General features: G+C 41.7%; 1 protein-coding gene across 1 annotated transcript in view; it reads right to left on the bottom strand.

Annotated features, from left to right (window-relative positions):
• Window positions 1-15,780, bottom strand: part of lama1 (laminin, alpha 1) — a 274,266-nt gene that overhangs the window by 51,287 nt on the left and 207,199 nt on the right. Inside the window, exons 41-49 of the mRNA XM_052022961.1 lie at window positions 15,333-15,410; window positions 13,622-13,738; window positions 11,981-12,163; window positions 9,250-9,404; window positions 7,441-7,584; window positions 4,250-4,383; window positions 2,407-2,563; window positions 2,182-2,306; window positions 349-499 (exon numbers count right to left, since the gene is read on the bottom strand). Of these exons, the coding sequence (XP_051878921.1) occupies window positions 349-499; window positions 2,182-2,306; window positions 2,407-2,563; window positions 4,250-4,383; window positions 7,441-7,584; window positions 9,250-9,404; window positions 11,981-12,163; window positions 13,622-13,738; window positions 15,333-15,410 (1,244 nt within the window). The remainder of the gene's footprint in view (window positions 1-348; window positions 500-2,181; window positions 2,307-2,406; window positions 2,564-4,249; window positions 4,384-7,440; window positions 7,585-9,249; window positions 9,405-11,980; window positions 12,164-13,621; window positions 13,739-15,332; window positions 15,411-15,780) is intronic.

The raw sequence follows: 15,780 nt of genomic DNA, 5'->3' as shown, positions 1-15,780 counted from the left end.
CATCTTTGGGATGTGGGAGGGAACTGGAACACCCAGGGGAAACACACCTGGTCACAGGGAGAACGTGCAAATTCACACAAACTGCACCAGAGGTCAAGATTGAAATCAGTTCACTGGTACTGAGAGTCAATAGCTTTATCTCTGATGTTACTGTGTTGCCCCACGGAAATATGTAACAAAAATATAAAGGAAACTGTGTATGTAAAATCAATGGATGTTTGATATTTTCAAAATTCATAGCCTGAAGAGGAAATAAATGGAATTATTTTTCAGAAATGTTTGAACTTTACAAATACACTGTTACGGACAAAGCCACTGATGAAGTAATCTAAGCTGCCTCACACTTACAGTGCCATTTGAAGCAAGGTACAGAAGTAGGCCATTTGGTGAGAATGTGCTGAAGTGCATCACCAGTTGAGTAGATGTGGAGCGCAATATCTTCTCAACAGCTGAGTAGCCACTACCATCAAAGTGGAAGGCAATGTCTTCATTCTGGGATCTGCAGAAGACACATAATGCTTATCTGCAAATAATCTTCTACCCTCTCTTTTCAGCTAAAATCCATGGCATGTTGAGAACTTCAACCACAATTCTAACTGTTAGATTATTACACTAATAAAAAAAAACATGCAACTGTGCTTTAAACAAGACCTCTTAACTTGGTTTATTTCCCTCCAAATCTACTGCTGTTGGACCACATGTGGATAACTTACAATGGGAATGTATCAAACATAACAAAAACATTACTAATTACAATTCCTTCCCTCCACAAAAAGAGTGAGTGTGAAGGCTCTGATGGAATTGGGTAATGGTCATGCTGATTACGTACTAAGTGAGTTCAAGTCAACTTTAAACTCCAAGCAGAGTGTGTGAGGCACAGCATGTGGTTAAGAACATTACTGGGCACTAGATCCTTGTGACTTGGTGTTTAATTTTATTTGCAGTTGCCTGCACTTTACAATCATTAAAAAGCAATGCATCTAAACACCTAATAAATCAGGTTACTAAGATGGGAGAATGCCAGAAGAGCCATTGATGGGAAACATATTATTGATGTGATACCATGGAAGCCAAAACATTGACCATGGCCTTCCTCTGCTCTGCCTCTTCCATGTGGCCACTACAAGTGTGGTGCAGCACAAGTTTATTATATATTGACCACCCCCTCACCCTCCAATATGGATTAAATTCAGGAGAACCATGAACTCATTGCAATGTCGTGTGCTACATGGGCATGTGATCATCTTAAACTCTGCCACGGTTGTATAGATAAGGAAAAACTAGTAATGTGGAAGGAAACTCACAAATCATTTTGTGGAGATACAAATAGAACAATGAAATCCAGAAATCTGAAATTTCTGAATTTACAGAGGTTTATGCAGAATCTGGAAAGATAGGACCTCAAATGTTACCTTTCCTTGTCAAATTTTGACTGATTTGCTCTGCACTTTCTCTTCCCACCAAAAATGATGGGCTTGAAATTTATCACACCATGGAGTCACAGCACTGAATTTTAGAACTGGCATTTGAGCACATAATGGACTGCATCATGCATTTGACAGAGGACAAATTTCTTTGTCATAACGAATGTGAACTACGTAATCTATATTTATCAGTACAATCACTGCAATAACAAGGTTTAACAACTAAACTTGTTATAGCTGTGCAATTTATAATGAACATGTCCAAAGCTGAGGTATCTTAATAAAATTTAAGACAAAGAAACGAATTCTGTCTTAAGAAGCAGCGGCACACTATGAATTTGCAACCTCTTGTGATTGTAAAAGCCATGAAAAATTATTTTGAGCATAATTATTTAAAACATAGACTAAGAAGCCGGCACGTGAGTTAAAAGTGTTTCAAGGGTGGGGTGAGCAATGCCTTGATAAGCAGCACTGCGCTGCAAGATCGCTATATATTCCAGTTCTCCGAGTGGCATGCTCACACAAAAAGGCCTTTGAATGAGCAATGTGAGAAATGGTGACTTTTACAATGATGTTAAAGTTGGGATTGAGTCAAGTATCATTAGGCACCACAAGATGCACTCCCTTGGCTGTTGTCTTTGTTGTAACTTTTCCCTTTGTGCTTGGTGTCTTTATCAATCAATTTTGAGGGGCACAATATTTACTGAAATGAAAATTAAGAAAATGCCATCAAACCCAGGAGAATGATTAGTTTTACCTTGCAAAACACCCACTGCATTTCCCTTCTCTTTCTCGATAGTTCCACAAGCCGATAGATCTTCCATCAAGAAACGCCTCACCCATGCAGCCTTTGAAGTGGGTAACCTTCACAGCTGGTGCTTTCTGCACACAAGCGAAATGGAGTTATTGTACAGCACTGATGTTGACACAAGAGAGGGTTGAAGAAAACAGTGAGCAGAAAAGATCCTGTATTACAACTGACCTTCGATCGCTTAGAGAGTCCACCAACAAAAACCAGGGTGGAATTATTCACATCAAGCACTGTGGAAATTCCAGGAGATGTAGTTTTTTTTATGGCAGGCTTATCTGAAGCAGAAGATCCAACTTCTTGAACAGACAGAGTACCCATACGTCCAAACCTATCATCCAAATACAATATGCAAATTGTTAAGTGAAAGTGATAAAAGGTTTTTACTGCTCAAGGCAACCTGCAGCATAAAAGCTTACTTTTGTATGGCAGAAAAGTTGATTTGCTTTCTTTGTCCCTCTAACATCATATAAAGCAGAGCACACTATACACTATAAGGTATTTGCAAGGTGGAATTTTACACTAGGGTAGAATATTCACCTACAGCTTTGACAATGCCATGGATTGTTTCACTTGTGCCATAGCAGGACACCTATTTCAGGGCCTTGAGTTGCAATGGAAACTGAGAGTGGGGGGTTTTATGGTTTCCAATGACTTAGGGGCATGAAGAATTAGGAAGCCAAAGAGGGCAAATCGCATTGCGATGAAGAGCAGCTATAGGCTAACTCAATGGCAGAACAGACCAGAGGGGGCCTTCTGGTTATCCATTAATACTACAAGTAGCTCACACACACTCATGGATGCTTCAGGACTGGATGAGGAGCCCTCCTCTTCCAGCTGTTGTCTCAGGGTGTACCCTCTACTCCTTTCTAGTTGCCTTGGGAGTAGCCCTTCCAAGCCAGCATGCAAGTCCTGGAGGAGGGCCAGCTTAACTTCTTGCTTGGAGAAGGGATAAAGATAAAAATAAAAAAAAGCTTTAGATGCTGGAAACATGAAATAAAAACAGAAGATGATGGAAATACATGTGGAGAATCTCAGCAATACTGTGACCTGCCACGGGAGTCTATATGGAGTGCAAAGGCGCAGCAAACTGCAGAGATGGCCTTTTGAATCCGTTAGCGGGTCCCGGACTTCCACATTTCACAGGGTTTGTGCCCAGATTTCACAGGGTATGTGTGCAAATCTGGGTCTTCCTGCACTTTCAATGGCTGTATGCTGGCAGTCTGACTACAACCTCATTTTCCGTCTTGGAACCTTGCAGCCTAACGGCATGAACATTGAATTCTCCCACTTTAAGTAATCTCCACAACATCTCCCCCCCCCAACAATGCCTCTTCTTTTGTTCCCTTTCCTAGCCTCTCTCTCTCTTTTCTACCCCCTTTTTTGCCTCCTCACCTTTGACCCATCTCCTGGTGGATCTGCTCTCCCCTCCTCCCCCACACCTGCCTATCACTATCTCTTACTTGCATCTACCTATCACTACCTTGTGCCCGCCCTGCCTCCCCTCTTTTGTCCACCTATCACTATTCCGCTTTTCCCTCCTATATATTGGGCTTCCTCTTTTCCTATCTTCAGTCCTGAAGGGTCCTGACCTGAATCGTTGACTGCCTGCTTTTCTCCACAGATGCTGCCTGGCCTGGTGAGTTCCTCCAGCATCATCGTGTTTTTCATCTAGAGTCCAGTATCTGCAGACCTTTGTTTCTCTAGTACAACTGTCAGTAGTTGCCAGCAACACTCAATTCGAGAAGTTTACTTATTGCCATAAGATCGCTAAAGGACCACCATATGAATCCATCTCAAGAACTGTTCCACAAAGTTTCTTTCCCCAAATCACACCAACTACAGAAAGCTAAAATAGAAAAAGAACTTCTTGTTCCCTGGGAAGTAACATAGACTTATACCACATCTTAATTCTTACATCATGATTGAACATGCCATCTTCAAAGAACGATTGGTAATCAACAGGCAATTGATAATTAGTATCAGAAATTTGTAGCATGAGGGAACATTAACTTGCCTGGCAGCGTGAATCCTGTACCACTTGTTGGTGTGAATTTGAAGATCAGGATATTCTAATCTTGCTGTTCCTGAACCCACGTCCCACAAGAAGACAACTCTGCCCCGTCGCATCTCCAGAGCCAAGAATTCAGACTGTGAAATGGTGCAGCAGGCAAATATCCAACTTAGTCTAAAAATGGCCACACTAGCTCTGTTATTACTTTCATTATATGCGAGATTAATGGAAGGGACTAAATCTGAGGTCTAAAGATAACCATGAAAGCTTTCCATCTTAATTAGCAAAAGAGATGCTCAGGAATAATGAATAAAACAGATATTTTTTGAAAAACTTTTGAAAAACTGAAAAACTTTTAACAACCTGCAAGGAAATACATGTTACCAGACACTGGAAATGGCTGGAACTTCCTCTATAATTAAATTACTAAAAAAATGAACAAATGTATATTTCAAGCCATGATTAACAAAATGCTAAATATTGGGATCAAAATGTAATTTCTGCTTTAGACACACATGGTGACAACATCAAACAAAATCATATTAAGTGCAGAAAGGGTATGATAATGAGTGATATGCCTTTATTCTACTCTAGAGGTGTTCCTGTTACAAGAATGTGTATTTCCAATTTCCACAACAAGCAATCTTCCTCACCACAGTTTCTAAGATTGCTCAAAATATCACAGCAGGAGAATAGATAGAACTTCCTTGACATATAATGCCTTTGCTGGTTATTTTTGAATGTCTTAATATTAATCTGTGATTTCAATCTAGACAATTACTCCATTTCCAGTTAATGGACTAATAGACCCATTAAAAATAAATTTTTTAAGTTGATATATGTAAATAGATTCCTTTCTCTTCCACTCTAACCAATCATGCCTCTAACCCATGGCTATATTCCTATTTAAAAATGGAAGCAGGAGGCCTAGTCTCCTGCCCTCTATGTGCCCTCCCTACTATTCATCAAGATCATCCTCAACACCACCTTCCTGAACCATCCCCATAATCTATGCTTCCCTCAATAAACGGAGATCTTTTAACCTCTATTTTGAATGAATGCAACAACTGAGGCCCCAGAGTTCTCTGGGTAGAGAATTGCAAAGATTCATCACCCTCCGAGTGAAGAGACATTTCCTCACCTCAGTGGTAAATAGTCTACCCTTACTCCTGGGCTGTGAGCCCCAGCTGACTCCTCGTGCACGGCAAATATCTTCCCTGCATCCACCCTCTTAAGCCCTAAAAGAAATTTATTTCAATGAATTCTCATCTCATTCTTCTAAACTCTAGAGAATGCAGGCAGTGTCTATTCAATCTCCCCTCAGGCAGCAAGTTCAGCAACACTGGAACTAGTCCTATAAATCCTTACGGGGCTCCTTTTATGGTCAGTATATCCTTTTTCTTTTAGGTAGGGAGAATTGAGCACAACATTCCAGGTGCAGTCTCGGCAAGGCCCTGAAGAACTGTAGCAAGACTTCTTTACTCTTGTAATCCCATTATAAAGGCTAAAATACCACATGCCCTTCTGACCACATTCCAAAGACGTACAGGTTAGGAAGTTGTGGGCATGCTATGTTGGTGCCGGAAGCGTGGCGACACTTGCGGGCTGCCCCCAGAACACTCTACACAAAAGATGCATTTCACTGTGTGTTTCAATGTACACGTAAAAGATATCTTATCACCTGCTGTACTTGCTTGGCCTTCAGCAACTTGTGAGAGTCAATCACTCACCATTTAAGAAAAACAGCTTTTTTCTGCACCAAAGTGAGTGGCTTCAAGTTATGCCACATTATATTCCATCATCTCATCTTTGTCTGTTCATCCATCTTGTCTACATCCTTTTGAAGCCTCTTTACCTCATCCTCACAATCCCACCTGGTTTAGTATCTTGGAAACATGACATCTAGACCTCTGAGCCAAACAGTTGATGTAGATTGTGAAAAGCACTGGCCACTCAGCACTCCATCAGTCACAGTCTGCCAACCTGAGAAAGATCTGTTGTTCCCACTCCTAGCTTTCTGCCCATAACTGATTCAATCCAAGTCAGTATATTACCTACAAATCGACGTGCTCTAACCATGTTGGCCAATATCTGTGTGGGACCTTTTCAAAAGCCTTCTGAAAATCCAAACACATCACATCTACTGATTCCCCTTAGTCCATTCTAAGAACTCAACAAACTCCAGCAGATTAATCAAACACTATCTTCCTTTCTTAACTCTATGCTGAATCTGCTCAATCTTATTATCCTTTTAAAAGTGTTCTGTTGTTACATCCCTCATTATAGATTCCAGCGATTTCCCTCCCACTGACGTTGCACCAATGGATCAGTAGTTGCCTGTTTTCTCTCACTCTCCCTTCTTAAATAATGGGGTCATATTTGCTGCCCCAGAGGAACAATTCCAGTACCTATAGAATTTTGGAAGAACTATTAGCACTACTGGTGTGCAATCAAAGTAGTATAAAAATGATTAAGAATAAATGTGGATTATTAAAATTCTCTATATAGACTGATTATTAATTAGCTGCACATACTTTAAAAAGGAAATCTCATCAAATTACTGTGAAATGGTCCCATGTCAAGGAAGGGCTTGATGTTCAGGACACCCCCATGGATCTTACAGCCAGTAAGTTAGTCAGTGTTGTAACGGAGGAAATGCAGCAGCCAATTTACACACAATAAGCTCCCACAAATGAGATCAGATAATCTGTTCTGGAAATGATTGAGGGATAAATATTGGTCAAGGTAACTCACCATGGGGTCATTCATGTCCGTCTGAGAGGGCAGAAACAGCCTCAGTTTAACATCTCATCCAAAAGATAGCATCTTCGACATTGAAGAGCAAGCCTGAATTTTTGTGCACAAGACATTGGAATGGGATCTTCTGATCCAGAAGCTGCTGACTCAGAAGCAAGGATGCTAGCCCATAAACTACAGCTGATAGCCGTTAAAAGGATGCCATTCTAAAATCATGAAAAGTAATTTAACTAATTACCTTCCACATTCATATGTAAGTGGGAAATTTGGTTGGCAAATAATTATTTTTCAGTTATTTGGAGATTCAGTTACATTAAGTGCATTTGAGGAGTGATTGTAAACTGCAGTGCATGAACCATGGCTTCACTATATTAACAACCATAGCCTCAGTTGGACTTCTCCGCAGAGTGCACCAGCAGCTCTTACGGGTTACTCACATTGCTGCTGCTGCCTAGGTAAAACAATAGGTTTTCTGGCTCAGAGGTCTTCACATTCAGGGTCAGAGTGTTGTAGTTGCTGCTCATGAGTGCAGGCTGGTAGGCACGGATGCAATCTCGGTCAGCTGATACTGCCACTTTAATCTGAAGAAAGATTAAATTCAGGGTTAGAAGAAGACACTTGCTTACATTTACAAAGTGGAATTGATAAATTGCTATTCTGATAAAGGTTCTTCAGCCTGAAACACTAACTCTATTTCTCGTTCCACAGATGTCCGTTTCCAACATTATCTTTTTTTTAATTTATGATAAATTCCTGACAGTATTTTAAAAATATCATCATTTGGGTAACATTGGAGAATCTTAATTTCTTCTGCATTTATGAATGTTTAGATCTAATGCTGCTGATGTAACCAGAATGCATATTTGATATTAATGCTGTTCAGAAGCTCGCAGCACACCAGGCAAATGTACAATATACTGCTGGTGCTTTCTTTGATATCAGTGCAGGAGGAACCACCTGCACTGGCAATCCAACCATTGGCAGCCTTTTTATATAAGGGTTCACTCCATTACTGTCCATCTAGCATGTCCACTCCCCACTGCCAATTGTCTGCAGGCTTGGTGCATGGCAGAACTGGAAATGTTCGATAATTAACTGCATAATGCTCAATTCCAGCAGCAACTCACCAGATAATGAAACATTCTGGGATTACATATTGCTGGTTTTGAACTACCTTCAGGCGTGGACAGATAAATTGCAAACACAAGTGCCAAATGATGACTAACTGACTAACTCTCTTTGATATTATTATTGCCTATCATTAATATCCTTGAGTTCACCATTGACCAGAAAATCAACTGCACCAGCCACATAATACTGCGGCTATAGGAGCCAGTCAGAGACTGGTATCTCAATTTACCTCATGACTCTCCAAAGTCCTCCACCATCTACAAGGCGCAAATCAGGAATCTGATAGAATATTTTCCATTTGACTGCGTGAGTGCAGCTTCATCAACGCTCAATACAACCAGGCTCACATAGTCCAATTGACTGGTACCCACTACTTCAAAGGCACACTACAGCCTAATTTATGCTTTCCTTGTGAATGTTGTGTCTCAGATGCTATGTGCCTGTGATGCTGCTGAAAGTAAGCTTTTTATTGCATCCACAGCTTCCACTCCAAATCACACATCATCCTAACTTGAAAACGTATCTCCATTGTTGCTGGGTCTAAACCTTGGAACCCCCGATCTAACAACTGTGGGATTATCTTCATCAGGGGATTGCAGCAGTTCAAGAAGGCAGCCCACTGCCACCATCTGTAAGCTAATTACAGATGGGCAACAAATGCTGGCCTTGTCAATGATGCCCACATGTTGCAAGTCAATAAAACATGAGCAATGGTCAATGAGAGTAGCAAGTAAAATTTGGCCAGAGATTCTGTAATTAGAATCTTAACTCTTTGTTTCTCCCTTCCGATACCAATGAATCAAAGTTCTGTTTACTTGACGTACTAAGCCTCAGTCTTAGAAAGTTTAAAGCCCAGAGAGGAGGCCTTTAATGCTATAGATGGAAGAGAGGTGAGAGTATAGGCTACTTTGGATTTTAAAAGCCAATGAACGTAGATGGAGGATTGACTCAATTAAGATGTTCTGCTGCACCGATTGGCTCCAACCTGCAAATGGTGTGATGAGGAATTTAAGCAAAAGAAGGTCACCACAGAAAGTGATCACTGTGCTACTTTTTAAAAACTTTTTGAGGTAAAATTGATTCACAAAAGCTGCTCCCATTGATTCCACGCTTACCGAGGCAGCTTGCTTCCGGGCCTGATTAATCAACTCTTTTATCTCTGATAAGTTTCTGCTCAGGTTGTCCTCAAGCATTTTCAATGGCTTCAATCTGTCCAACAAGTAATTGGCTTGAATTTCGATTTCTTGCACCTTTGCTCCAGCAGCCACAGCTGTAAGGAGGAAAAATATCAGCAATTAAAGCAACAGCTAAAAACAACACTGTGCTTACTTTCCCCGCGTTATCACAGTCGTAAGAATCATATACTAGGACAATAATTGCTTAGAAAGAGGATATTTACTCTTTTCTATCCATCTTGGGTCTCTGCAAGGACAATGCAACTTATCTAACTCCCCATCTTTGCTTTCTAAACCTGCAAATTTTTATTTCTTTCAAGAGTTTAACCAATTCCCTTTTCAAAGGCACCAATGAATCTTCCTCCACTAACCCATCTGCCAAAGTGTTCCAGATGCTATTTACTTGCTTTGTAATACAAGTTACCTTTTGACTCAGGACTCAGACCCAGCAGACCAGGTGATAGCTTTGCAGAACACCTCCAGGAGGCAAGATACAGCAAGCTATTAGGAAGGCAGATGTCAGGTTGGCGTTTAGTTTTAAAAGGATTTCTGTACAAAAGTAGAGGTAGCTTGTCTCAATTACATTGAGCTTCAGTGAGACAACAATTGGAATACCCTGCACAGATCTGGTCTCCTTACCCAAGGAGGGTTATACTTGTGTTAGAGGGAGTGCACTTCAGGTTCATCAGATTGATTCCTGGGATGCTGTGTTTGTCGTTTTAGATGAGATGAAGTAGAATGGGCTAATTCTCTCGAATACAGGAGAATGAGAGGTGATCAAATTGAACTATACAAATTCTTACAGGGCTTGACAAAGGGAGATGTGGGGTGTCTACAACCAGGGGACTGGCTCAGAGCTGAAAAGAAATTTCTTCGCACAAAGGAGATTATATCTTTGGAATTCTCCACCTGGTGAGCTCTGAGGCCCAATTGCCAAGTACATTCAAGACAGAGATGGGAAGATTTTTAGTCATTAAGGGAATCATGGTACATGGGAAAATTGCAAGGAAGTGGCACTGAGATTAAAAATGTCAGTCTTGATCTTACTGAATGATGGCTCAGTCACGAGAGGCCAAATGGCCTGCTCTTAATTCTATTTTGCTTCCTCTTATTCAGTCTACAGGGCTATCCTCTCCTACCAATTACCCAACACTGTATTTCCCCATGTCACTCCCTCCCTTCCTTTAGCTTCTTACCTTGTTCCAATGAAGATGAACATTAATTGAGGAACAACACTTTCTATTTATTTCTCCCCAGTTCTACCTTTATCAATCACTGCCTTTACATCACCACCACCACTGTGTCTTTCAATCTGTTCCAGTCTATCCTATCACAGATATTCCCTTGTGCTCTACCTAACCCTCCTCCTTTCTCTGTAACTAAAAACCTTAACTTTTTCTTAACTTCTCCCAGTTCTGATGAAAGGTCAGCAACCTGAAGAATAGCCTCTTGAACGTACTTGGCAATTTTCCTCTCTGCAGATGTAGCATTTTGTTTTTACTTCGGATTTCCACCATTTCCAGTTTTTTTCTGGATTCCACCATGAATCTGTTCCCAATCCTTCCATTGATGGACTGTTTCTCTCTGTTATTTTGAACACCTCTATTACATCTCATTTTAGATATAAACAGATAATACTCAGAAGGTCAGGCAGCATCAATGGAGAGAGAAACAGAGTTAATGATATATTAACAGAGTTAATAGATCAAAGACCTTTCATCGGAAAAGTTGGAAATCAAACATGTTTCAAGTTGCAGAGAAGGGTGAGGGGTACAGAGAGCCAGGAGAACCTCTCTGGTAGGGTGGGAAAGGATAAAGACCGGATGGCAGAACTAGTGAAATGAATGATGTTTTATTTTCTCTCTCTCTCTCTCTTCATTCACATCTCCCCTAGATTGGTCAGCTGAGATGTTCAAACTTTCACTACTCTCTAACAACAGGAAGTTCTGACACTTCTGCCTTATCCAGGTTCTGGCGAGAAGTACAGGAAGTGGAATAGTAACGTGCAGTTCCCTGTCGACTCTGGTGGAGCGGAATCCCATGCTAAGAAAAAAATGAAGGCATCTTGGAAGCCCTCATGTGGAAAGCAATATTGTCAGAACAAATATAACCAAGGTGGGGAAACTGGAAGGATGGAATGGAGTCTTTACAGGAAGCAGAGTAGCAGGCTGTGTGGTCAAGACCGTAGTGGGCATCAGTGGGGTTATTGTGGATTCTGACTCCAGCTAATTCCTGAAATGGAGATGGAGAAGCACAAGTAGGAAAGGGAAGAGTCGGAGAAGGGTGGAAACCGGCAGTCTCTCATCTTCTCTTAAGTTCCTCTGCTCTAAACAGAACAATCCCAGCTTCTCCAGCCTTGCCTCATCCCTCCCAGTCCCTCATCTCTGAAACATTTCCTGTAAATCATTTCTGCAGCGTGTCCTAGGCCTTCACATCCTTCCTAAAGTGACCAAAAATGGACACCATACTCCAATAAGTGTGGCCAAACCAGTGTTCTATCAAGCAAGATGTACCCTTGGATGAACCAAGGACTGCAGAGTTGCAAAATACTTTTGACTTTTTTTTTCACTAAACATATGTTTGTTTGTTTTTGTACTGCCCATGTTTAATCGAGCAAAATATGTCCATTTGTCAAAAATGAGTTTCAATCGATTCTTCACTATGAACTTACCAGTCCTCGCTGAATCATTGATGAGCTCATTTGTTTCCCTGACAGTTTTATTGACCCGCGTTAAAGTGCCAGATGTGGTCAACAGCTGCCGACTGAACTGCTGAATTTCAGCAAGAGTTGCAGTTGCTGTTAGATTAGCCGAGACGGCATGATTTTTTGCCTCATGAATTCTGTTCGTGGTACCTGTAATATACAATCGATGATGGTACTTTTGAAAGGTAGCTGGAGTCATCTAATCAAAATTAATCCACTTTCTGTTTTTTCGGGTTCACAATTCTGATGATTGGTCCACCAATGCCTCAAATTTAAAACAATCATGATTGCTTCCAAATCTCTGCATGATCTCTCACTTCTTTACTTCTGAAAGCTCCTCCAAGATGTATCCTCATCTCCGACTTCATCAGCCTCAATATTAGCAGCCGTGCCTTCAGCTGTCAAGTCCTAAGCATCACAATACTCTCCCTAATCCTCTTTGTCTTCCTACTTCTTTCCCTGGCATTAAGGTGCAAATTAAACCCTGTTTCATTGATCTACAGCCTCCTTATGTGCCTTGGTGTCAAATCTAGACTGATAATCCTCCTTTGAAATAACGTGGTACATAATTCATGGAGTCACAGAGGGAGGAAAGATGAATTCACACCACTGCAGGTCTTCATGAACCTGAAGTCCTGAAAACTTCATAGGATAGAGTTTTCTCATTAATTAAGCTCATGAATCTACTAATTGAACTTGGCTGTCATCTTGCATGGGCCTAAAAAGGCAACCCTCCCCCATCCTCCTCCTGTGCACCTTAATGTTTTCAAGCTTTCTGGTGATTCAGCAGCTTGAATGCATTTAATTTCTATTTTATATAAAGAATTTCTATTGGTTTTCACCAATTCCCAAAACTCCCTGAATAGACTTAATCTCTTTCCAATGGCTGGGGCAATCAATAGATGGATCTAACTCCTAAGAGAATATAAGAGAGAGAACCCTACAGCCCCTGCTCCACAAGCCAAGATGACCATGGATAATTCTCAACATTGTTCACGTCCTCACTTGGTCTCCATTTACCTCAATTCCCTTTGTGTCTGAAAATCTATCAACCTTGTCCCTGAATCAACAACTAAGCACCCACAGCGGCCTGGGTAGAGGATTTTGCAGATCCACACTCCTCTGACTGATGGCGTTTCTCCCCAGCTCACTCCTAAATGGCCCATCCCTTATCCTGAGATGTTTGCCTTGAAATTCAGGCAACATCAACCTCCTGAGGGTCATCATTGACCAGCAGCTCAACTGAACCAGCCACATAAATCCTGCAGCTGGCAACTCATCTTCACGCACCTGAAGTCCTTTCCACCATTTCCATGACACCAGTCAGGAGTGTAGTGAAGTACTGTCCACTTGCCTGGATGAGTGCAGCTTCAACAGCACTCAAGAAGCTCAACACTATCCAGGACAAAGTGAGATAATTGGACGTAATTTTTTACATACTGTATATACACACAGAGCAGGCTCATTCAGATCAGTGCTGCACCAATCTCTTCAGAAGTGCATGAAAAATTTGAACACTTATTCATGGAAGTTATAAAAAAATATTGTTCCATGACGATTAACCTTCCAAGTGGTGCTCAGTGTGTGCAAATTATCCAGATTACTTACCATTAGGCAAGCCTGCTAGTAACTGCAGGGGCTCACTCAGCAGTCGGCTTACATTATGTGCACTCCTTTGAATCTGATGAACTTTCTCTTTCAGTCCGCTCAGCTGGTTGACAAGACCTGAACAAATGAGAGAACCAAGGCAAGTCTTCACATACAATACTATGGATGGAAACAGGCCCTTCAGCCCACCAAGTCCACACCAACCATCAAGCACCCATTACATTAATCCAACGAGAATCCCATTTTATTCTTCCCGCAATCCCGTCAGCTCCACCAGGTCCTACCACATCGCAGAGGATTGGTCGATTAATTGGCCACTGTAGTGGCCAATTAATCTACCAACTTGCACATCTTTGTGATGTGGGAGGAAACCAGAGCACCCAGGGGAAACTCACACAGTCACAGTGAAGTGGTGTAAACTCCACACAGACAGCATCAGAGGCCAGGATTGAAGCTAGGACTCTGGAACTGTGAGGCAGTGGCTCTATTAGCAGTGCTCACCCTTAAATAAAAGAAAATGTGTCTACTAATTGGCCAGCAGTGGCTGTACATTCTGTTAGGGCCTATGAGGACACTTTGGGCCTTCTCTACCATGAGCTCCCCAAACCTGCTCACACTCACTTCAGTACCAAGGACCATTCTACTGGGTCCTTGTCAGCAGCCTCTTGCCATTCCTGCCTACCAGCTGAGTAACCCATCCAAGTGGGCTTAGGCAGAAAGCTGATGAAAACATGTAGAGGAAAGCTTAACACTGCAAAGAGCCAAGGATTTCCTGACATACTGAGTGCAAATCTCACAGGCTATTCTGCCCATCTTGCCTGTACTACAGCCTTCATATAATCAGAGTTATACAGGCCTTCAGCCCAACTCATCCATGTTGATCCAGGTGTCTTTCTGAGCTTGTCCCATTTGCCTGCATTGGACACATGTCCCTCTAAATATTTCCTATCCATGAACCTGTCCGAATTTCTTTTAAAGATTGTAACTGTATCAGGTTCCTCTGGCAGCTCTTTCCACATACACACCACCCTCTGTGTGAAAACCCTGCCTCTCAGGTCCCCTTTAAATCTTTCCCCTCTCACTTTAGACTCCCCGACCCTGGGAAAAAAGACTGTGACCATCCACTTCATGTGTGTTCCTCACGATTTTATAAACCTCTAAAAAGTCGCTCCTTCACTCCAGTGAAAACAGTTCCAGCCTATCCTTGTAACTCATGTCCTCCAGTCCTGGCAACACCCTTGTGAATTTTTTCTGCATCCTCTCTATCTTAATCACATGCTTTCTATAGTATGGCGATCAGACCTGCACATAGTATTCCAGGTGCAGTCTTATCAATGTCCTGTACAGCTGTAGCATGATGTCTCAACCCTTATATGGCCTCATCTGATGAACGCAAGTGTGCCATATGCCTTCCTTGTCTACCTGTGTCATCATTTTCATAGAACCTTTGTAACCCTCGCTCTCTCTGTTCCACAACACTCCCCAGCGCTCTGCCATTCACTGTGCATGTCCTACCCTGATTTAACTTCCCAAAATGCATCACGTTGCATTGTCTGAGTTAAATTCCATCTGCCATTGCTTTGCCCACTTTCCAGCAAGTCCAACTTCCCCGTTTCATTCCCCATTGCCCAGCAAGCTTTTTCCTTCAATCACTTTCAAGGGTTAGTTGCCAAGATGAATAGTGGATGCCTAAATTGGACAAGTTATTCACCAGCAGTTTTCTTTTTCAAATCATTGGCATCATTCAGGAGTTTTGAACTGTGCTCAGCTGATTCCTTGCCGACTTCCTCTAGTGGCCCTTGAGGACCTTTGGCCTGGTAAAATGACACAAAGGCAACATTCAGTGTAAGGTTACTAGAATCATTACGTACAAAGCAATAAAGTCACGGACTGTAAGTCTACAGCATTTGCAGAAAATAATAATTTGGACCTGGGTACATGTAGTGATAACTGGGTAATTGTCATGTCAATCGAGGTGGACCATTCCAATGCTGTTGGTGACTGGGATTGATTCTGTGACGAGAAATTATACACAGCTATTCCATACTCACTCTATTTTCTAGAGAAATTAACCTGCATTTATTGGAAGAAGATGCCATTGCTTATGTAGGACATAGTACAGTACAACACAGGAACAGGCTCTTAGGCTTATGGCACCT

This window comes from Pristis pectinata, chromosome 9 (genome assembly GCF_009764475.1).
Source record: "Pristis pectinata isolate sPriPec2 chromosome 9, sPriPec2.1.pri, whole genome shotgun sequence".
Lineage (NCBI taxonomy): Eukaryota > Metazoa > Chordata > Chondrichthyes > Rhinopristiformes > Pristidae > Pristis > Pristis pectinata.
The sequence above is the reverse complement of the archived record's forward strand: the minus strand, read 5'-3'. Positions and strand labels throughout refer to the sequence as shown.